This window comes from Silene latifolia, chromosome 3 (assembly GCF_048544455.1).
Source record: "Silene latifolia isolate original U9 population chromosome 3, ASM4854445v1, whole genome shotgun sequence".
NCBI lineage: Eukaryota > Viridiplantae > Streptophyta > Magnoliopsida > Caryophyllales > Caryophyllaceae > Silene > Silene latifolia.
The window spans coordinates 130,212,700-130,231,608 of record NC_133528.1 but is presented as its reverse complement, the minus strand read 5'-3'; the positions used below and the strand labels follow the sequence as shown (position 1 = coordinate 130,231,608).

Sequence of the window (18,909 nt, the reverse complement as noted above, 5' to 3'; positions counted from 1 at the left end):
TCTCATATTTACTTTTACCAAGTAGAATCTTCAACACTTGTTTTACATACTGCATTTTATTTAAAACAAATCTTAAAGATTGGGGGCCACCCCACCAATATCCAACGATACCCAATTTTCGATTGCAAAACAGCCTTAAAATATTGAGCTCCATTATACAAATCTGGAAAACCTCTTCCCGACTTGTATAACATAGATGGGTCATAAGCCCTCCAGACAGTGCAGGGACGTAAGCCCTCCGGCATGTGCAATAACCCCACCCATAACACGAAGAATCGGCGATCCAAGACAAAAAACTCGGCCCGATCCAGGTCGAATAACTGGCCAGATCCAGTAAAACATCCAATACTACAAAAGTACCTTATCGAAACACAAAAAGGAACCAACAAAGACCAAATATTTATTCATCCAAAATAGCCAGCCTTGCCTCATACTTAATAATTATCCGTTCCAGGGACATCCCCCCTGGATGGGCCAAGAAATACCTAAATATCCATTCCACGAACACCCCCCCTGGATGGGCCAAAACAAAGAAGAAAAACATAAATCTAAGTAGGTTTTGAGCCAGTAACCGACTCACAACCATCCATCATTTCCTGATCACCAGATTTTTCCTTGGAAGGAGGAGAATCCACTTCTTCTTCTTGACCCATGTTGGCCAAATCAGGATACTGAGTGTCCAGTGCTGTCTCATCCCGGTCCGGATCCCAATTAGCCCGGTCAGATTCCGGATCCCTCATAGCATCAACCCGGCCTTTCCCAAAGAAGTACTGAGCGACATCAGCAAGCCGCGCCTCCACTAATTCCTTTTCAGCACCAAGCTCTTCATTCTTCCTCAGCTGATCCTGCATTGCCTGCTTCTCAGCAGCCAGCTCTCCCTTGACAGCCTCCAACTCTTGCCTGACAACCTTCTCAGCATTTTTTGCAGCCACCTCACAAACTATAGCAGCCCTGGATGCCTCTCTAGCTGTCGCCAGCTGAGATTGAAGTACTACTTCATTACCCCTGGATGTGTGCAGCTCACGGTTAACCTTATCCAGTTTTTCTTCCAGGCTAGAAACCCTGGCCTGGGCATCCCTGAGCTGACAAGCAGTAGCCAACCCGACATCCAATCCCTACAAGAAACAAAATTAATCAGCCCAATATAAAGCAACACAAAGAGCACATAAACAATTAAAACATCCCTTTACAACTAACCTCCTTAGCTTGAGAAGCAAGTTCAGCAGCCTTTGTCACAAGAGAAGTCAGGATAGAAACCACTTTAGTAGAAGACTCAAGGGTATTAGCAGACAAAAGCTGGCCGCCCATTTTTGCAGAAAATTCGTTTATCCGTGCCCGGGCAGCATCCATATCGTCAATCCTAGCAGACACTTGCCTGATACTCCTGATTGGTTGAGCTGAATAGGCTCTTTCTCTCCCCTTCCTCTTCAGAATAACATCTTCCCTTCTCCTTTTAGAAGCCCGAACAACCTCCCGGTGATACTAGCCTCAGGCGGTTCTTGGGGAGGCTGGACATCCGAAACCAAAATATCAAGCGTCTTGTCACTCCCACTAGCCTCCCGGCTCTTGGACTGTTCAAAATTCTAGCTACCCCACCTTTAAGTCTTTTGCAATAAAGCCGGCCAACCTAGAAGACCCGAATACTGAATATACAAAGAATACACATAAATATCAGATGAGAAGCGATAACAAGACAACAATTGACATAAAGACATATAGAAGACGTACAGGAAAGAGCAGTGGAGCTAGGCTTGCCTTTGGGCACTTTGACCACACTCAGCTTGGTCTTCATATACTGGGGCAATACATCCCTGACCAGACTAGCAGGCCAGACCCTCTCTTCCTCAGGAATAGCAAGGAAAGCCTCTATCCTGGAAATAGCTTCCTCGTCAAGAGGATCAGAGTTCCAATCAGGAGCTGCAAAAATCATCAAAAACACACAGGTGAAACTCAAAACATCCTAATTTCGTATAATATATATTGCAAACTAAGAGTACAGGAAACCTACCACTCTCCAAGGGAGGATATCTCAGATAATCAAAGCCTGATCCCAGACTCTCAGTCCGGATGAACAGGAAAGTCTTTGCCCAACTTTTTTCATCTCCAGAGTCAAGGTTAGTAATTAATGGAGACATTTTCGACTTGATTCTCAAATTAAAACGACCATTAACAGGATTTTTCATATGATATATTGCCTTGATATCATTAATAGTAATTACAAGATTGTGTTTAGCACATAAATTTTCAATGGAATGAACAAGTTTCCAAACCATTGGCATGATCTGAAAAGGTGATACTTCCATAGCACGAATGGTATCAATCATTAAAGGAGTAAAAGGTAACTTACAACCTGCTTTGAACGCCCATTCGAAAATACAAAACCAACCAGGTGACACCTAGTTAGCTCTGACTGGTCAAGACTCAGGAATCCATACCTCAGTCGAATCAGGAATTAATTTCTTCTCCCTTAAAACCCTATCATAGTTTGTTTTCAGTAAGTTTTCTTCAGGAAAGTAAGGATCCAGAGATTGAAGAGTAGAAAAAATAGAATCCTGATATTTAAAAGCTATAGCACGAGCAGGAGGATCAACTTCAATCACCTCCTCCTCCCGGACGTCTTTGGGTTCGGTTCAGCAGCCAGCTTTCCTGGGGTGCGGGACGCTTTTTGGCTCCCATATCCTTTATTATTTAGTTTATTGTGATGAATTTTATTTTATAAAGTTAGCAGAATGGAGCTCCTGGGAAATAGGGGAGAATTTTAGAGAAAATTTAGCAAAGAAAGTGGAAGAAATTTGGTGAAAAACAATCTCATCACAAATACCGTATTTATAGAAGGGGAATAACGGTGCAAAAACCCTAGAAAATGTAAAACTGTCAGCATGACATCATTAGCCGTTATAGTGTTTAACGGTAACTAGGAGTCTAAGAGTCATTGAGCAAATATAACTCTCTTTATTGTTTAGCCCGGTAAAATTGACATCTCACCCCTGGCCTGATCCAGCACGGGTAAAATGTCAAGGGGCAATTGTTAGGCCCAGTTTAGCCTGGTCTGACTCTAACCTGGCCTGACCTTACTAGGCTGATTGAGGCAACCAGAGATCGGACAAATCTAATTACTATTTGGCTATTGAAGAATATTATAGTAAGCAGGCTACTAAATCCTGGAAGAGAAGCCTGATGGTAAGTGCAGAATAGCCTGGCAGGACATTCAAACAGGTTGGATTAAGAAGATAAACAAGAGAGGCAGTTGTATGAGCTAATAACCACGTCCTATTCTCAAGGAAGACCAAGTCTAACTATAAGACTATATCATCAATGAATCAAGACGTATAAAAGAAGAAGAGCTATAGATTAGTTAAGAGTAGAACGGGTCAAACCGGATTAATAGGGAGTGTGCCCTATTAATCTGGCAACAACTCCGAGAAAAGAGAGGGACGTTGAGATCAATACAACGTTAACATTTGTAGGACTATAAATATTGTAATCTGGCATTTGTAAATTCATTCATCATTCATTGATTTTTATTTAGCTACTCCACATTTTACCTTTCATTATTTCTCGCATATTCTTATTATATATACAAATTTATTCAGCTTAATACAAGTGATATTCTTTATACTCAGTCTTCCCTTGTTATTCACTCACAATATTCCAAACTTATAGAACTAGATACCCAAATTACTCTTTAATCAAGCCGGATCCATTCAGGGGAAATCCTGCTAAAACAACTATTATTATTAATAATAATTATATTTATTATTATTATTATTATTATTATTATTATTATTATTATTATCATTTATAATGTTATCGTTTATATTAATAAATCTATTTTATCATTATTATTGTTATTATTATTATTTTATTAGTATCTTTATTATTATTTTATTAGTATCTTTATTATTATTATGATATTATTTTATTAATTATATATCTAATTATATATTTTTATAATAATAATAATAATTATTATTATTATTATTATTATTATTATTATTATTATTATTATTATTATTATTATTATTATTAGTAGTAGTAGTAGTAGTAGTAGTAGTAGACTAGTAGTAGTAGTAGTTTATTATGATATTATTTTATTAATTATATATCTAATTAGATTATTATTATATTATTATTAATAGACCTGTCAAACGGGTCGGGCGGGTCGGGTCCCGAGTCGGGTCAGAATGCGGGTCGGGTCAGATACGGGTCGAGACAGGTTATGGTCAGAATACGGGTCAGAAATAATTTTTAACGTCTTTTTTAAACGATTTTTTAAATTTAAAAAGTATTTTTTTAAAAAGTAAAATATATTTAAAATTATTATTTTAATCATATTCATCATATACAATAATTATTAAAATATAATTATTAAAATATAGTTTTTTTAATAATTATTTTATTATTAAATATTATAAAAGTTATATAAAATTGACTTTTTAGTTAAATTTTTAATTTTAAGTAATAAAAAAATAATTTTTTAACTATATTTTCAAATATAATATATAAATATCAATATTTTTAATAAAATTCATGATTTTCCCTTGACCCAACGGGTCGACCCGTTCGGGTCGGGTCTCGACCCGAAAATAATGGGTCATTTCGGGTTCTGGTCAAACGGGCCGCGGGTCGAAAAAACCGGGTTTGTAACCCTAAAAAAACGTGTCGGGCGGGTCGGGTTTTCGGGTCGGGTCGAGTTTTGACAGGTCTAATTATTAATGAATATATTATTATAATATTTATTATTATTATTATCATTATTATTAATATTACTCCGTATTATTATTATCATCATCATCCCCTATAGACTAAAAGAATAACACATATGTGTTATTCCCGCTCATCTTTTCTCCCATACGGAATATTCCCTTCTAATATATTGTAGTCAAAATATTTTAGTCAACCCATATATGGAATATTTCTACTATAATATTCTACACAATTAATAATAATATTGCCGTCAATCACTATGCCCACATATATGGAATATTTCTTATGGTTACGTTTTATATATAAAAATACATTTACATTAAATTAAATTCATATTCAATTTATTAAAATAATATTAATACACTAAATCTCTAGAATTAACCTTTATAAAATTATCGTGCTGTAGCACGGGTTGCTATTATTATTATTATTATTATTATTATCATTATTATTATTATTATTATTATTATTATTATTATTATTATTATTATTATTATTATTATTATTATTACTATTATTATTTTTATTTTTATTATTATTATTATTATTATTATTATTATTATTATTATTATTATTATTATTATTATTATTATTATTATTTCAGTTAAGTTTAGTTCAGTTCGGGTCTATTAAGTTCAGTTCGGCTCCATTAAGTTCAGTTCAGTTTAGTTCAGTTAAGACAAATTCAGTCCAAAATAACAAGACCTTAGTTTAGGTTGGTTTAAAATTTAAACTCAACTTTATTATATTTAAATTAACTCTCAAGTCATGTTCTTTCTAACTTAATTTCTGATAATTTCAATTCGGTTCAGTTTAATTTAGTTTCTCTTCATAAATTAACTCTTACTTTCACCCAAAAAAAAAATTAGCTCTTACTTCAGCTATATTTAGCTCAGTTCAGCTTCTATCATCCGAAAAGAAACTGGCTTCAACTCCATTCGATCCAACTCGGTTCAATTCATTTAGTTTAGTTCAGTTCACCTCAGCGTCATTCATTAGTGTCGTCATTCATTCAGTGTAATTAACCACTTTTAGCCGAAAATAACAAATCCAATACTCTATGTTTGACAAAGGGAGGTATGTTCCAAAAATCCAATATTTGATAAAGTTAGAGGCAAGTTTGAAATGTGCTACCTCATCCCTGTCAGCTATATGGTTATTTTATTTTGGGTGTTTTGGTTATTTATTGACCTTTCTATTTTGAAACTGTTATTAATAGGTAATTTGATCCACACTCAATTTAGTTAACTTGTCATCCTATAATGACCCACTTCTTTTTCCCTGGTGTAATGCCAAAATCAAAGGTACACGGGATAGACGGAAGGAGTTCTATTTTAGATATTTGTCAATTGACCCACCATTGATGCCGCATGAGCTTTGGAAAGAAGTTCATGTAAAACAATATCTCAATAATATTTATGCAAAGTCTCATGGACAATCATGAAAAAGAAGTTCGTAGCAATTATTGTATGTAAGAAATTTTGGTGTTCTCCGTTATTGATGAAGTTGAGAGTTGAGACTACAAGAATAATTGGTTTAGCATGAAAAGAAAAAACAATAAGCTTTGGAAATTCATGGCATTGTACAGAATGTTCAGTTGTTCATCTCTATGGAATCTGTATTGAATTGATTAGAATTCTATAAAACTCACTTTCGCCACGAAAATGACGAAACAATTAGCCTACTTTATGCACTACATTATTCATATATTTTCAACAAGATTGAACAAAAAATCAAAACATCCCACAAGTTCAAAGATGGTATATTTCTAAAGGCAGCAACTATATTTGTTCATTCACAAAGGAAGGTATCTTAGGCTCAATAGTCATTTGCTGAATCAGGCTGTTGATAATCAGGTGGAAGAAACTTACTTCGGCCTGAACCTCCTGGAGATTCCGCCTGAAGTTCTTTTCTTGGGATTTGCACCTCAGATTCTGCAAAAAGATACCGTCGTCTCCCTGGAGGCGGAGGCAGAGCAGATTTTGCAGTTGCAGGTGCAGGCGCAGGTGCAGGTGCATTATCCTCTTTCTCTGTTGATATCAAGCTCGCTTTTATACATCTACTTGGAGCTGTCGAGGGTATATTGGCAACTTCATGTTTTCTCGCTTGTGGATCCCCCACACTCCGTCTTGTGGTACTAGCTGACGAGTTTCGTGGCTTTGTTCTGACTGATCGAGGCCTTGGTCTGTCCTTACTGAACAAATCATCATCATAATTTTGATTGTCATCTTTTTTGTTTTCTGATGCAACTTCTTGATTTCGAGTGGTAGAGGCACGAATTTTTTCTTGTTTCAGGTTATTGAGTTCCTGGAGAGTTATTTGGGAAACACTTTCGTTGAATTGAGAGTATGAATTGTGCCTTCTTGTTCTGAGCTTATCTTTTTGTTCTTCATTCATCAGCTTGCTGTTATCTTCCTGCTTCGCCTTTACTTGAGCAACAGTAGACATGCTTTTAAACATTTTGTCCCCGGCACCAATTCCGGATGCAAGTACTGTTTTGATAGGTTTATCCTGAGAAAACAACCAAAAGTTTAGAGTCATCTAGCTTAGCGGGTAAAATCATCTGTAGAAAAAGGTCGGGTGTACATACAATGCCTTGAGTGCGGAGTTGCTGTTGCCAGGGTAGCGAATCCCATTTAACCGAGAATTCTTGTGCAATCTCTTGCATCAACTGAATCTTCATTTCGACTGTTGGAGGATTTGATTTTAATTTCTCCACAAACTAACCACGATTAGACATTTCATACAGTCAGGACAGGAACGAAATCTAATTCAATATGCAGTCATAATAAAGACTAGAGTGATCATAAATGTATTTTTGCAATAAGTTTACAGAGATTTCGGGTATAAGTAAGTACCTCTTCACTGACGAATGCTTCAAGTGAATAGTCGTATTTTGAATTGAACAGGTTTCTAAGATCACGTAGTTCGGGTAGATCAGAAAATCTAGCTGCAGCATACACCAAGGAAGAAACAGCAGTTTTGCATTTCTCTGGGCACTCCCTAACAAACATAATGATATCAAATCCAGTGAGAACTATGTTGCAAAAAAAAAAAAAAACACCTGACACCTGACACCTGAACAATAAGTGATATGGATTTCTTCAAGAACCATAGCATTGTATGTCCTAGATGCAATTTTAATTACAGGGAATTCGGAAACAGCTTCTTTGTAATGTCAACAGCAAATATAGCGGTAAGGGTACAAATAGTAAGGTTATACGACCCCCTTTCACCTGGCATAGGTGCATAGACACACTTATGTGACAGAGTTATAAAAGGTTTGGAGTTTACCATGAACGCATTTTTCCATATTTTAAGGCGATATCAACCATATTTAGCGAGATTAGACCACGATAACCGATACTGTGACCACGACTAAAACCGAGATTTAGTACTATGCAAAGAAAAGTCTTTGATACAGATAAACTAAGATAAAGTTGTTACATATATATAATAATGTTTGATATATCATATAGGAGTAATGAGTTGTCAAAATAATTAATTAATGAATGAAGAGAATAAAAGGCTTGAGTTTAACTTGGTCAATCACTATCATGCAAGGAACGAATATGTAAATTGGTAGGCCACTAAGAATTGTAAAGTCAAATCTTTTGTACATCAACATCATCACATTTTAAACTGAATGAGATGAGATACCTTTCTTTGTGCATTTCTTTCAGATTTTCCAAAATGCAAACACAACATTGGCCCACATACTCATAACAAGAAGTCAGGTTCAACTCAGTATATAGCCCTTCAGCCTGCATCAACGTATACAATGTGACTAAATTACAAATGGATTCATTTTCTTTCATTGGTATAAAGAGAATTAGAACTCAGTCCCACAAGGCGATTATGATGCTGACAGGATTCGAACCCATGTTATGAAACATTCAAATTCCCATTTGTTAATATGCTAATCAAAATGCCACCTAGTCTACGAGTGATTCTAATAGTTCTTTGGATTAAGAGTTTAAGACAATGGGATGACATAACTAAGTGTTATTTACATCACGGTCAAAATTGACGACCACTACTTTTATTTCGGATTATCCCTGAAAAGTCGCTTCATGAATTAAGGTATGAGTAAAGATTGATAAAATTCGTTTTCAGGTAATAAAATACGACTCAAGTTAATTTACTAACTTTGACTATCATAATCGTTAAATCATTACAGTAAATTTCTTGTAAGACTGTAGTTGTCTACATTGCCTATTAGTATTACTACCAGAATTTTTGTTGTAAGATGACTCGGAGAACAACAGAAATTGGTACGTTTAACAAGTCAAGATTTCCACTGAATTTTTGCAAACACCATATTTCGTGCCTTCCTTGCTTACATTTGATTTTCTTTCAAGAAGAGAAAGAAGAAAAATAAATAAATAAACCCATAAACATTTGATAATGATTAAATTGATTATAGCGTCAACAAATTGACAATATTGGTTACGACGACACATATCACATTAAGTATTTACTAGCACAACTATCGACTAATCCACACATATTTACCCGTTAAGCTGTTGGTGATTTAAGAGTAATTACCGGTACATTTAGCGTAATTAAGATTGGTTCGTAGATGGGTAATTTCTAAATAATATAATGTGAGTTCGGGAAGTACGGAGTGTACACTCACATAATTATTTACGGAATTACGGTATAGTTTTCGGTTCGAATAACTATGACGGAGGTTGGTAGTAATTAAATTACTCGGGTTTTTAAATTAATTGAAACCGGAATTTCTGAAGAGTTGTGACTCTTCAGAAATACATCTCCCTATACACTCCTTTGTCATTATAAATAGACAAAGGGATGAGAAGAAAAAGAAACAGTGAAACGTAATTTTCTACTGCATCAAGGAACATATAACATTCTACAACAAAATACTTCTTAATTATATCTCTGTATTCAGTGCCGAATACAGAGGGCAACCGTCTTATCTCAATAGAAAGTTCGATACAACCCAGGCACTAAAGTAAGGGTCGAATTGTTCTATTACGAAAGCATAGCGATTCGGTGCGGTTTTCATTATTGTCAATTCCTGTTTCGTGCATACTCAATATCTAACATAAGCTAGCTTATACTCCCTCCATTCAACTCCACACTACACTTATGCTTTTTGCACGGGTATTAAGGAGCGTATTAAAAAAACGTTTAAAAGTACATAGGGAAAAGAATGGTGGGGTTAAAAATGTTAAAAAAATATAAATGTGGGGTTTTATGGTGGATTAAAGTGGGCCAACAATGGCATTTGATGTAAATAAGTTGTTGGAATTAGGATAAAATTGTCTTTTTTATTTCCTTTTTAGGAAAGGTGTAGTGTGGAGTTGAATGGATGAAAAAGGTATATGTGTAGTGTGGAGTTGAATGGAGGGAGTATTCGCAACGTCATGTTCATAAATGCTTAATTGCGTATTAACAAATGTCAAAAACCACAAAATCAAACAGAACCAAAAATCATTTAGAGGTATACACGATTCTTCATTTTAGTGAATTTCTCACATGTCGCATGCATATGTGAAAGTGATATCAGACTCGGTACCATCACGCACCATTAACTCATCTCATTTTTCAAATAAAAATGAAAGATAAGAAAGAAAATTACCCTGCCATAAGCATTAGGATCAAGATTATCCTTCAAAAGTTCAGCAATATCTTTCTTTAAAAACTTTTGTACTGAATTTCGTTTCTTCTTTATCACCTCTAAACGTGTCTTCGTCCGATTTAACGCCGACTTACTACATTAATCAAATAACCATAATAAGAAACCAGAAAAATCCCATAAACAATGTAATGCAATACTCTACTATTGAAAAAAGAGAGAGAGAAACTTTAGTTACCATTTGGTTCTAAAATTACTGCGATTGAGTAACACATCCAACATTGTTGCAAATTTTAATTTTTTGATTTTCTTTTTTCCAAGGCGATCAAAGATTATGACTTTATATGAAGAAGAAACAATGTAGAAGAAGAAAAAAAAATAAGTTGTTCCAAGAGATAATATTAAGAATTGAATGAATGAAGTAAAAAGAATAATGAAAGAAAAAGACAGAGAGAAATAATGGAGGTTTTTGAAGGTCTGAAGGAGAAAAAAATGAGGTAAGTTAGTTTATAAAGAAAGAGAGAGTGGTGGTGAGGTGTAAGGCAATGCCAAGTAGGATGGATATAAAGCCCTGTAAAACAGAGCAAGTTTGTTAGATTTCTTTTAATTTTTTGTTGTAAATGTCCCTAAATTAAGGGTCTTTATAATTTATAGATGGCTTCATTCAATGAAATCTACTAATGTAGTGTAATGTAATGTAATGTAAATTTTCTTTTAGATTGGGGCTTCTTTTGGACAATGTAGCAGTTATGGTTTGGAGATATATAGTGAGATAATGGAATGTTAGTTGAGATAATGCATGTATTTATACTGAGTAATGTGTGGTTTGAGTTGTTTTTTAATCAATACATATATATAAAGCAGAAACTTTTCGAGCGATATTAGAGACTCCAACTTTTTTAGAAATCCTAATAAGAGTAGATTTCGAAAAAAAGTTAAATAAATAAAATTATCCTAATTAGTGTTTAAAACAGATTTTAATAATATTATTCTAATATAAGTAGAACAAATATATTTTAATAAAAGGGTTTTTTGATAACTACTACCTTTGTATTACCCTGTTTTAAGAACTACTACCAAAATAATTTTCGCTTAAAAACTACTACCAATAAGTTTGAAATTTTTAAAAAACACTACCAAATCTCATCCAAACTCAATAAAACATAATCTCAGCCATTTATTTTTGAATTTCCATACTAAGTTGTTAATTTTATCCCTTAAACTAATTAATCTGATGAAGTTTAAGCAACTTTTTTACCTTAATTACGTTTGATAGGTGAATTAGATGAAGCTAATTTAAAATGATTTTGCCCCAAAATGATTGGAAAACGGTAGTATTGGTAGTGTTAAAGGGATAAAGTTTACAACTTAAGATGGAATTCGAAAATAAATGGTTAAAATTGTGTTTTATTGGGTTTGGATGAGATTTGGTAGTGTTTTTAAAAAAAATCAAACTTACAGGTAGTAGTTTTTAAACGAAAATTATTTTGGTAGTAGTTCTTAAAACCGTGTAGTACAAAGGTAGTAGTTATCCTAATATAAATAGATTAAAATTATCAAATAGATAATAGAAATTCATAATAGTTCAAGTTATCGCATTTATTTTCCCCCGGTTATGGTCTCATACATTTTTAGTTTGTATTCTCGCATCAAAATTCAAGAAGCTGGCGGATAAAAGACGAATTTATTTATTAAAGTGTTATGTTAAGATCATGTAGTGTAATCTTACGTAATTACACGAAGTATAAATTACGATTTCTTCAAAATGTAATCACTAAATAATCATTGGAGTGTATGTATAGAAATCATAAGCATAAATGCCTCCATATACATTCAAGTTATCAATACATAAAACATTTCACTAATATGGAGATCATTAGATGGAGGAATGAAACCGAGAAAAACTGAAGTAGAATTTAGGGGATTAAACAACTCAAAGCTTTTGTGTAACAATGGAACAACTCATAGTGTTATTCATATGATGAATTGAAGATCGGTTCTAGACTCACGCATTAGTAATATCACTTAATTTCATCTACTACAAAATTTCATATATACCACCAGCATATATCCAAGTAATCTAAACATTACGAAATAGTAGGTACTACACACTCAAAATACACTATGTAACTAATTATATGGTATATTAATGTCAATACAAATTATTCATATACTATATCTCAGATTTCATTATAAAAATTAACTTAAACCTAAAAGACGAGCTTAAAAGATAACTGAAAATTCGGAACCAATCAGTTATTCGATTAGATAAAAACTGTTTTTTAAACTAACCGAAAGATAGCTTTTTTTGATAATATGGCATAAAAGGACATAGTAAGTACTCCATATTTAATATTATAAATAGAGGTATTAAAAAAACAGGTAGCTTATTTCTCACATGCTTCACTTATTTTAGTAAATAATTTATCCACCAAATAGTTACAAAAAAAAAAAAAGATAAATGAAATTTTGGTCGATAAATTTAAGCTTATTTTTTTCGAAACAAAGCCTAAATATGAGGGATCTCTTGACCTTCATAATATCAAATTAATTTATTTTTGATAATTTTTTTGGCCCATGTTGACTTACTTTTGAACCTATTGATAGGAGTTAATCTCATGTTCCATTTTTAATTTTATAAACTTAATTAATAAAATAAATAGCTATTGGTTCAGAATAAATATTAGCAATGAGACATTGTAACACAAAGTACGTATATATCATAATCATGAGAAATAGAGTAAATTGGTTCAAAATATGTAGCGTTCCAAAATTATTAACTCTATAATAAGAAAAAACAAATTTGATCAAAAGGAAAATCTATCACAATTGTCCAATTATATCTCTTTTGTCTTGGATGCAGCGAATATAAATAAAGTTTCAGACTCAAAGTAAATTTTAAATCATGTCAACCATGGGTGTTAGCTAGACATCGGTAAATAAAATATCAGAAATATTTGAAAATTATAGAATAAGCGAGAATATAACATTTATATGGAGCGAAATATTTTAAGATCTACAAAAGTTGATCTATGGTTTTGAAATTTTTTACTTGTGATAACTAAAGGCATGTAATTTTTCAAATTAATATGGGTATGAGAAAGCCTACATTCGTCCTGTCCCCTCGCCCGTATGACATCCTTGATTTTAGTCTCGTTAGACTTTGAGAGCAAAATTCATTATCTTTTAGGAATTTCACACTAAATGTACGTCATCCTCTTCGCAAAGATCCTATGTATTGCTTTTGCAGAGTCGTCAATACATTAGTTTGACCATTATTTTTAACATATTAATGGTCAAAGTTATAAACGACATTTGACCCTTGAGAAGTAATGGGAAAAATGTTTATTAAGAAGGAAAGAGAGTATATATGATGAATTTTTAACATAACTCATAATGGTATGTTGTACCAAGTGTGGTATGTCGGGTATGTTGTTGAGGAACATCAACTCCGTAAGAGGACTATCTAAAGAGACACTGTCTTATTATCAATCGTCTTGGGAAATTCAAAATAGAAAGGAAGATAATTACGGGTTCCAAAGTTGGCAAAAGGTATGAACCGAGCATAAGAATGACTTTCTCAGATACAAAGATTCCTTTCGTTCTGAAGCGGAGACAATATACATTGAGGCTATGCTACGCTAGACAATAAACAAGAGTAAGGGACAATCACTTAATCATGTTGGAATTTATGTGCTGAAACCAGTTTTTATTAATGGCCACCTTTACGTAGAAGCGTGAAGAACAACGTCATCCAAGGGAGACTATTTTTGCTAAAAACCAATGACGCGCGAGATTATAAGAAATAACTCTAAAATCCAATTATATGTGAATGTTATACAACTGATATAGTCAATACAAAATGCCAACATTTTTGTTCCGTTTTTGTGAGGGGAACTGATGATTAATCACTACTCATCTAAATCAACTCCCAAAATTTTGTTTGCTCTCATTTTCAGCATGGTTTGACTTTTTGCTAAATTTAATAGTTTTATATTAACAGACCATGGTAATGCATAAAATACTAACTTGGTAAGTCAACGATTTGAAATGATGTCATAAAACTAATAAATGATGTTGCCCCGTGAATTCTTTGTAGAATCACAGATATTTTTGATTGTTTTTTAGAGACTAATAATTCTATTGGAATTCAGTTTGGATTTGATGTTGCGAGAAGTTTATAAGGAGCAAATACTCTTAATTGTAAATATATATTATTCCGGGTGTAATTCCAGAGCAAGTATAGTTACCACCCGTGGCTTGTTAAATGATGTCTTGAGTTGGATTCTCCTTTGGTCTTAGTCGTTCCTCTCGGCCTCTCCTGCAACAATGAACGAACTGAGGGCTTGGCTTTATGCCAAGCGTACTCACTCCGACGCTCAAGTCAGTAAACTTAAGGGATAAGTTGTTACTTGGCTTAATGTATATTGTAGAGAGATAAGGAAGATATTACCAGATGAATAGTGTATTTAGGTTTTGTTGTGGATTTGTTCGATCCTTTCCTCAATGAAGGTTGAGGAGTATTTATAGGCTTTCACCTTTTGTCACGTAGTGGCCAAGTGGCTAGCAGGTGGAAAGACTGATCTACCCCTCAGCCGAGGGACCTATGGCAGGCCGGCGGGCCCTGTTTACTCACCGCCGAGAGGTCTTGGATGTGAGTACGCGGGTATGTGTCCCGGCTGGCAGGTTGCCATGCCGAGACCCAGGCTGACAGGCCGATGGACTGCATCGGCTAGGCTGCATAAGTCGTTGACTTGCTGTGGATATCTTTGACCTTGCTCAATATCTTGACTTGGTCAGCGGTGCAGAATATGCCCCATCAATTTGCCCCCAGCGTAGTCTATGCCGTGGTATGGGCTCCGATGTATGCTTGAGCGTATATTCTGCGCAAGTAATTTGTAAAAAATTTTCTGCATCGGCTTCTTCTGCGGCGGCTTCTTTTACCTCGGCCTGGTCTTTCTTAGGCCGTACCATATCCCCCCTCCACATGGATGTGTAAAGGGCATCCGATGTGGAAAAGGAACTGACGCTGGCCGAGACCAGGGTTGAGAGAGCCGGTTGTTTTTGATTGCCCCCGACCGGCGCTACTTAGCTTGGTTGATCATGTTGCCGGCGGAGAGCAGATGCTTGGGAATTTGTTGAGGAAGGTGAATAGGCGGAGAGATATGAATAGGCGTGTTGAAGACGCTTGGTCATCATTGCATTGATTGACGTCTAATCGTTGCAACGATTGACATCCCGTGGTTGCATGTCCGACACGTGTCTCTGCGCGCCGATTGATTGATGCTTCATGGGTGTTCGCGATTGGTCCTTCTTCATGGGCTTTTTCCTATAAATAGGGCAGTTATCCCGTGAAATTGGCCACCAATTTCATTCTCCAAAATTTTCCTCTAAACTTTCAAGGGTTTCATTGTTTTCTAATTTTCGAGTTGTTACTCCGTGGTGTTTTTCTTCAAGGTAAACAAACTTTCCAATTTCTTAACTCGTAAGTTATTATTGTAAACATGTCTTCTCGCGATGCCGGGCCTAGAAACCCGACGCGGGGGTTCCCCGTCGCGTCTTGATGAGGAGGAGAAGTTGGACGCCCTCCCGATAAGGCACAGGGGCCCTAGGTCTCCTTCTCCTGAAGTCGATCCTCGAATTTTGGAGGAATGGGAGGATGACTCGATGTCGATGATGACGCGCACGATTTTGGTGATGATCTTTGAAGAGGCTCGTCCCAAAGAGGTGAGGCGGTATGTTATGGATCACGGTGACGTCTGCAAGGTACGCGTTGACCGAACTTGGACCCATAAGTTGGCCAGTTGTTCTGGTGAGAGATTTTTCGAGGGTCATTTCTTCTTTGGCAGGGGATACAAGATTGTTATCCCTGAGGAGGGCCAGGCCGTCTGTTGCCCTCCGCCGGGCCATACCGGAGTATACATGCGACACTTGGAGTACGGGCTCCGGTTTCCGCTGAATGAGTATGTCATGGCCATCATTAAAGCTATGAACGTCGCTGTGGCCCAACTGCATCCGTTGGCCATGAGGACGATAGTCGGCTTTGTGTGGCTTTGTCTCTTCAAGGGGGAGGCCCCGACGGTAAATTTATTCCGCCGGCTTCATTATCTCCAGCCGTCAATCTCTGGCCGCGTCGGTTGGTACAGTGTGCACACGGAGAAAGGTTATGTCTCTGTTGACAAACTTACTTCTTGCAAAGACTGGAGAGATCGGTGGGTGTATGTTAAGGTGCCGGATGACTATCCGCTGCCCCTCTCCTTTCAAAGACCAAGTGAATTTGCGGTGTGAGACTAAGGCGGAGCATGACAGATGGGTCACCGGAAGAAGCTTAAAATGGATGCCGCAAGGTCCTTCTTAAGGAGGACGAGAAGGCGCGATGAGGCTTTTTGAGTTGGACAAGAGTGGGCTGCCGAAAAGATGGATCCCCCCAACGCAGATCATTCTTCAGGATGAGCCGCTTTGCCATGTCGGCCTCATACCGGCCCTAGCGCAGGGTGAGTGGGGTCGGTGTGAGGCCCATCACCGTTCTCATTGTGTCTCGAACTTTGATTCATTTCTTCTACTTAACTCTTGCTTTTATTTCTTTTGCAGACCACTTTGGACGTGATTTGTCTGAGGATTTCCTCCGGAGAATGGGGCTGCACAAAGACAAAACCGTTGCTAACTTGCATCCCAAGGCTCTGACTCATGACCGTAGGACGTCGCCGAATGATCTTATGGACCAGTGGCTGAAAAGCTTGAATGCGGTGGAGGCCCAGGCGAAGGTTGTTAGTAACATGCCGCGCCATACGCGAAAAACAAAACCTTCGGCGGTGATGGCATCGACATCGGCTCCGCCTTCCATCCCCCCTGTTCAGAAGGAGACGGTGGAGGTCGTTTATATCTCCAACGGGGATGACTCCGATGAAGAGGAGGGGTCGCCCCTTGTCCGTAAAAGAAAGCAGACAGCCTTTACCGCTGCCGTTGCTTCTGCTGCTGACGAGGAAGTGCGCCCTTCGGCCAAGAAGGCCAAGCACGGTATTGATCTATCCTGTGGCTCAGACTTAGCCGGTTCCTTAGGCGCTGCCGGTGACAGGCTCTCCGGCATGTCTGTGTATGTTGATACTGACGCTTACTTTGAATTTTGTAGATCAGCCGCAGTCGTCCGCCGCTCTTATTGGGCAGCAAGTGGAGGGGAATTCTGTGCGGGCTGGTGATCAAGGCGTCACCGTGAACTCTTCGTCCCAGAAGGCTTCCCTCTCCCAGCTACAGGCCGGTGATCAAAATGTCACCACTGTCTCTTCATCCCAGAAGGCTTCCCTCTCCCAGCTACAGGCCGGTGATCAAAATGTCACCGCTGTTTCCTCCTCCCAGAAGGTTTCCGTCTCCCAGCTTATAGAGGAAGGCACGGAGCTGATCAAGGAGCTGGCGAGGTGGAACGATCTTACCGGTGCTCGTATCGTAGAGCAGGAGAAAGCCGTGGCTCAATCCGCTTTTGAGCTTAATGCCACTAAGAAGGTGGCCGCGAAGGCGAAGCTGGATCTTCTCAATGAGCAGAGGCTTAGGGAGATGCTTTGAGAAGGCGCTCTTGGTGAAAGGAAACTCGGGCGGACGCCGAAAAGGAGGTCCTTCTTTGAGAGAGCCAAGGCCGAGGCTGCGGCGGCCTGGGCCGCGAAGGCTGGCTGGAGAAGTGTAAACTTGTTCAGAGGCACGCCGACCTCTACCTCCAGCAGAGGAACGAATCCAGGGACCTATTTAAGGCCCAGGCGGAGGTGATTCGGAGCAAAGAGGCCGTCACCAGGCAAAAGGAGAAGGACATTGAGATGCTCCAAACCGTCATGCTCCCTAACATGTGTGCTGAATTCCGGGATTTGGCCGAAGGAGCTGCTAGGGAAGTGATTGGGGAGCTCTTCCCTCTTGATGGTTCCTTTCCGTGGGGCAGGTATGACGAGCTGCTTGATGACAAGCTTGAAGCCAAGGAGAAAGCCGTGGCGGAGAGGGCCAAGGAGGCGGTGAGGGCGAAGATAGAGAAGGAGGCGGCCGCGGAGAAGGCAGCTCTTGCTGGGAAGGCTAAAGCGGCCAGGGAGGAAGCCGATCGGGCAAGGGCAGCTGAGGCCGCCGAGGCTAAGGCCGAGGCCGCCGAGGTCGCTAAGGAACCGCCGGGTTACCCATCGAAGAAGGTGCCGCTGCCGCTGCTGATGGCGGGCAACAACGGACATAGGGAGATGATATCTGTAGCCTTTTGTCTTTTGGCTTATCCTTGTAATTTCTTGTAATTCGTTGAACATTTTTAATAAGAGTTCGTTTCTTCTGCCTCCGGCCTGGCCGAGGTTTTTACCTCACTTCTTTTTCTTGCGCTAGTATTTGAGCGTCTCAGTCGTACTTTAGCGTCTATGTCTTCGTCTGGGTTGTCTCCTTACGTTATTAATTGAGTGTCTCCTTTGTTTCCGCCTCGGCTTGGCCGAGGCGGTCTAGAGTGCGTATCTCAATCGTTAACGCTTCTGAGGCATTTTGAACGCTTTGCGAGTATCACCTGCGCTGGTCGTTACCATCGAGATGTCTGCTTCCTGGTGGCGATTGCCGCTCTTGTCGGTGTGTGACAGTGTGAGCCAGCATCT

At 37.7% G+C, this 18,909-nt stretch overlaps 2 protein-coding genes across 2 annotated transcripts; both read right to left on the bottom strand.

The window, feature by feature from the left end:
- Positions 1-548: 548 nt before the first annotated feature.
- LOC141649684 (uncharacterized) lies at positions 549-1,353 on the bottom strand. Its single transcript, XM_074458367.1, has 2 exons — positions 1,198-1,353; positions 549-1,115 (listed from the first exon to the last, which is right to left on the bottom strand). The coding sequence occupies exons 1-2, from the start codon at positions 1,348-1,350 to the stop codon at positions 549-551; spliced, it is 720 nt and encodes a 239-aa protein (XP_074314468.1). The 5' UTR covers positions 1,351-1,353.
- A 4,899-nt stretch (positions 1,354-6,252) lies between these two features.
- On the bottom strand, positions 6,253-10,785 carry LOC141646288 (uncharacterized). Its single transcript, XM_074454236.1, has 6 exons — positions 10,551-10,785; positions 10,316-10,448; positions 8,368-8,471; positions 7,566-7,710; positions 7,298-7,429; positions 6,253-7,218 (listed from the first exon to the last, which is right to left on the bottom strand). Exons 1-6 carry the CDS (start codon positions 10,592-10,594, stop codon positions 6,526-6,528), a joined length of 1,251 nt encoding a protein of 416 aa, XP_074310337.1. The 5' UTR covers positions 10,595-10,785; the 3' UTR covers positions 6,253-6,525.
- Positions 10,786-18,909: the final 8,124 nt, after the last annotated feature.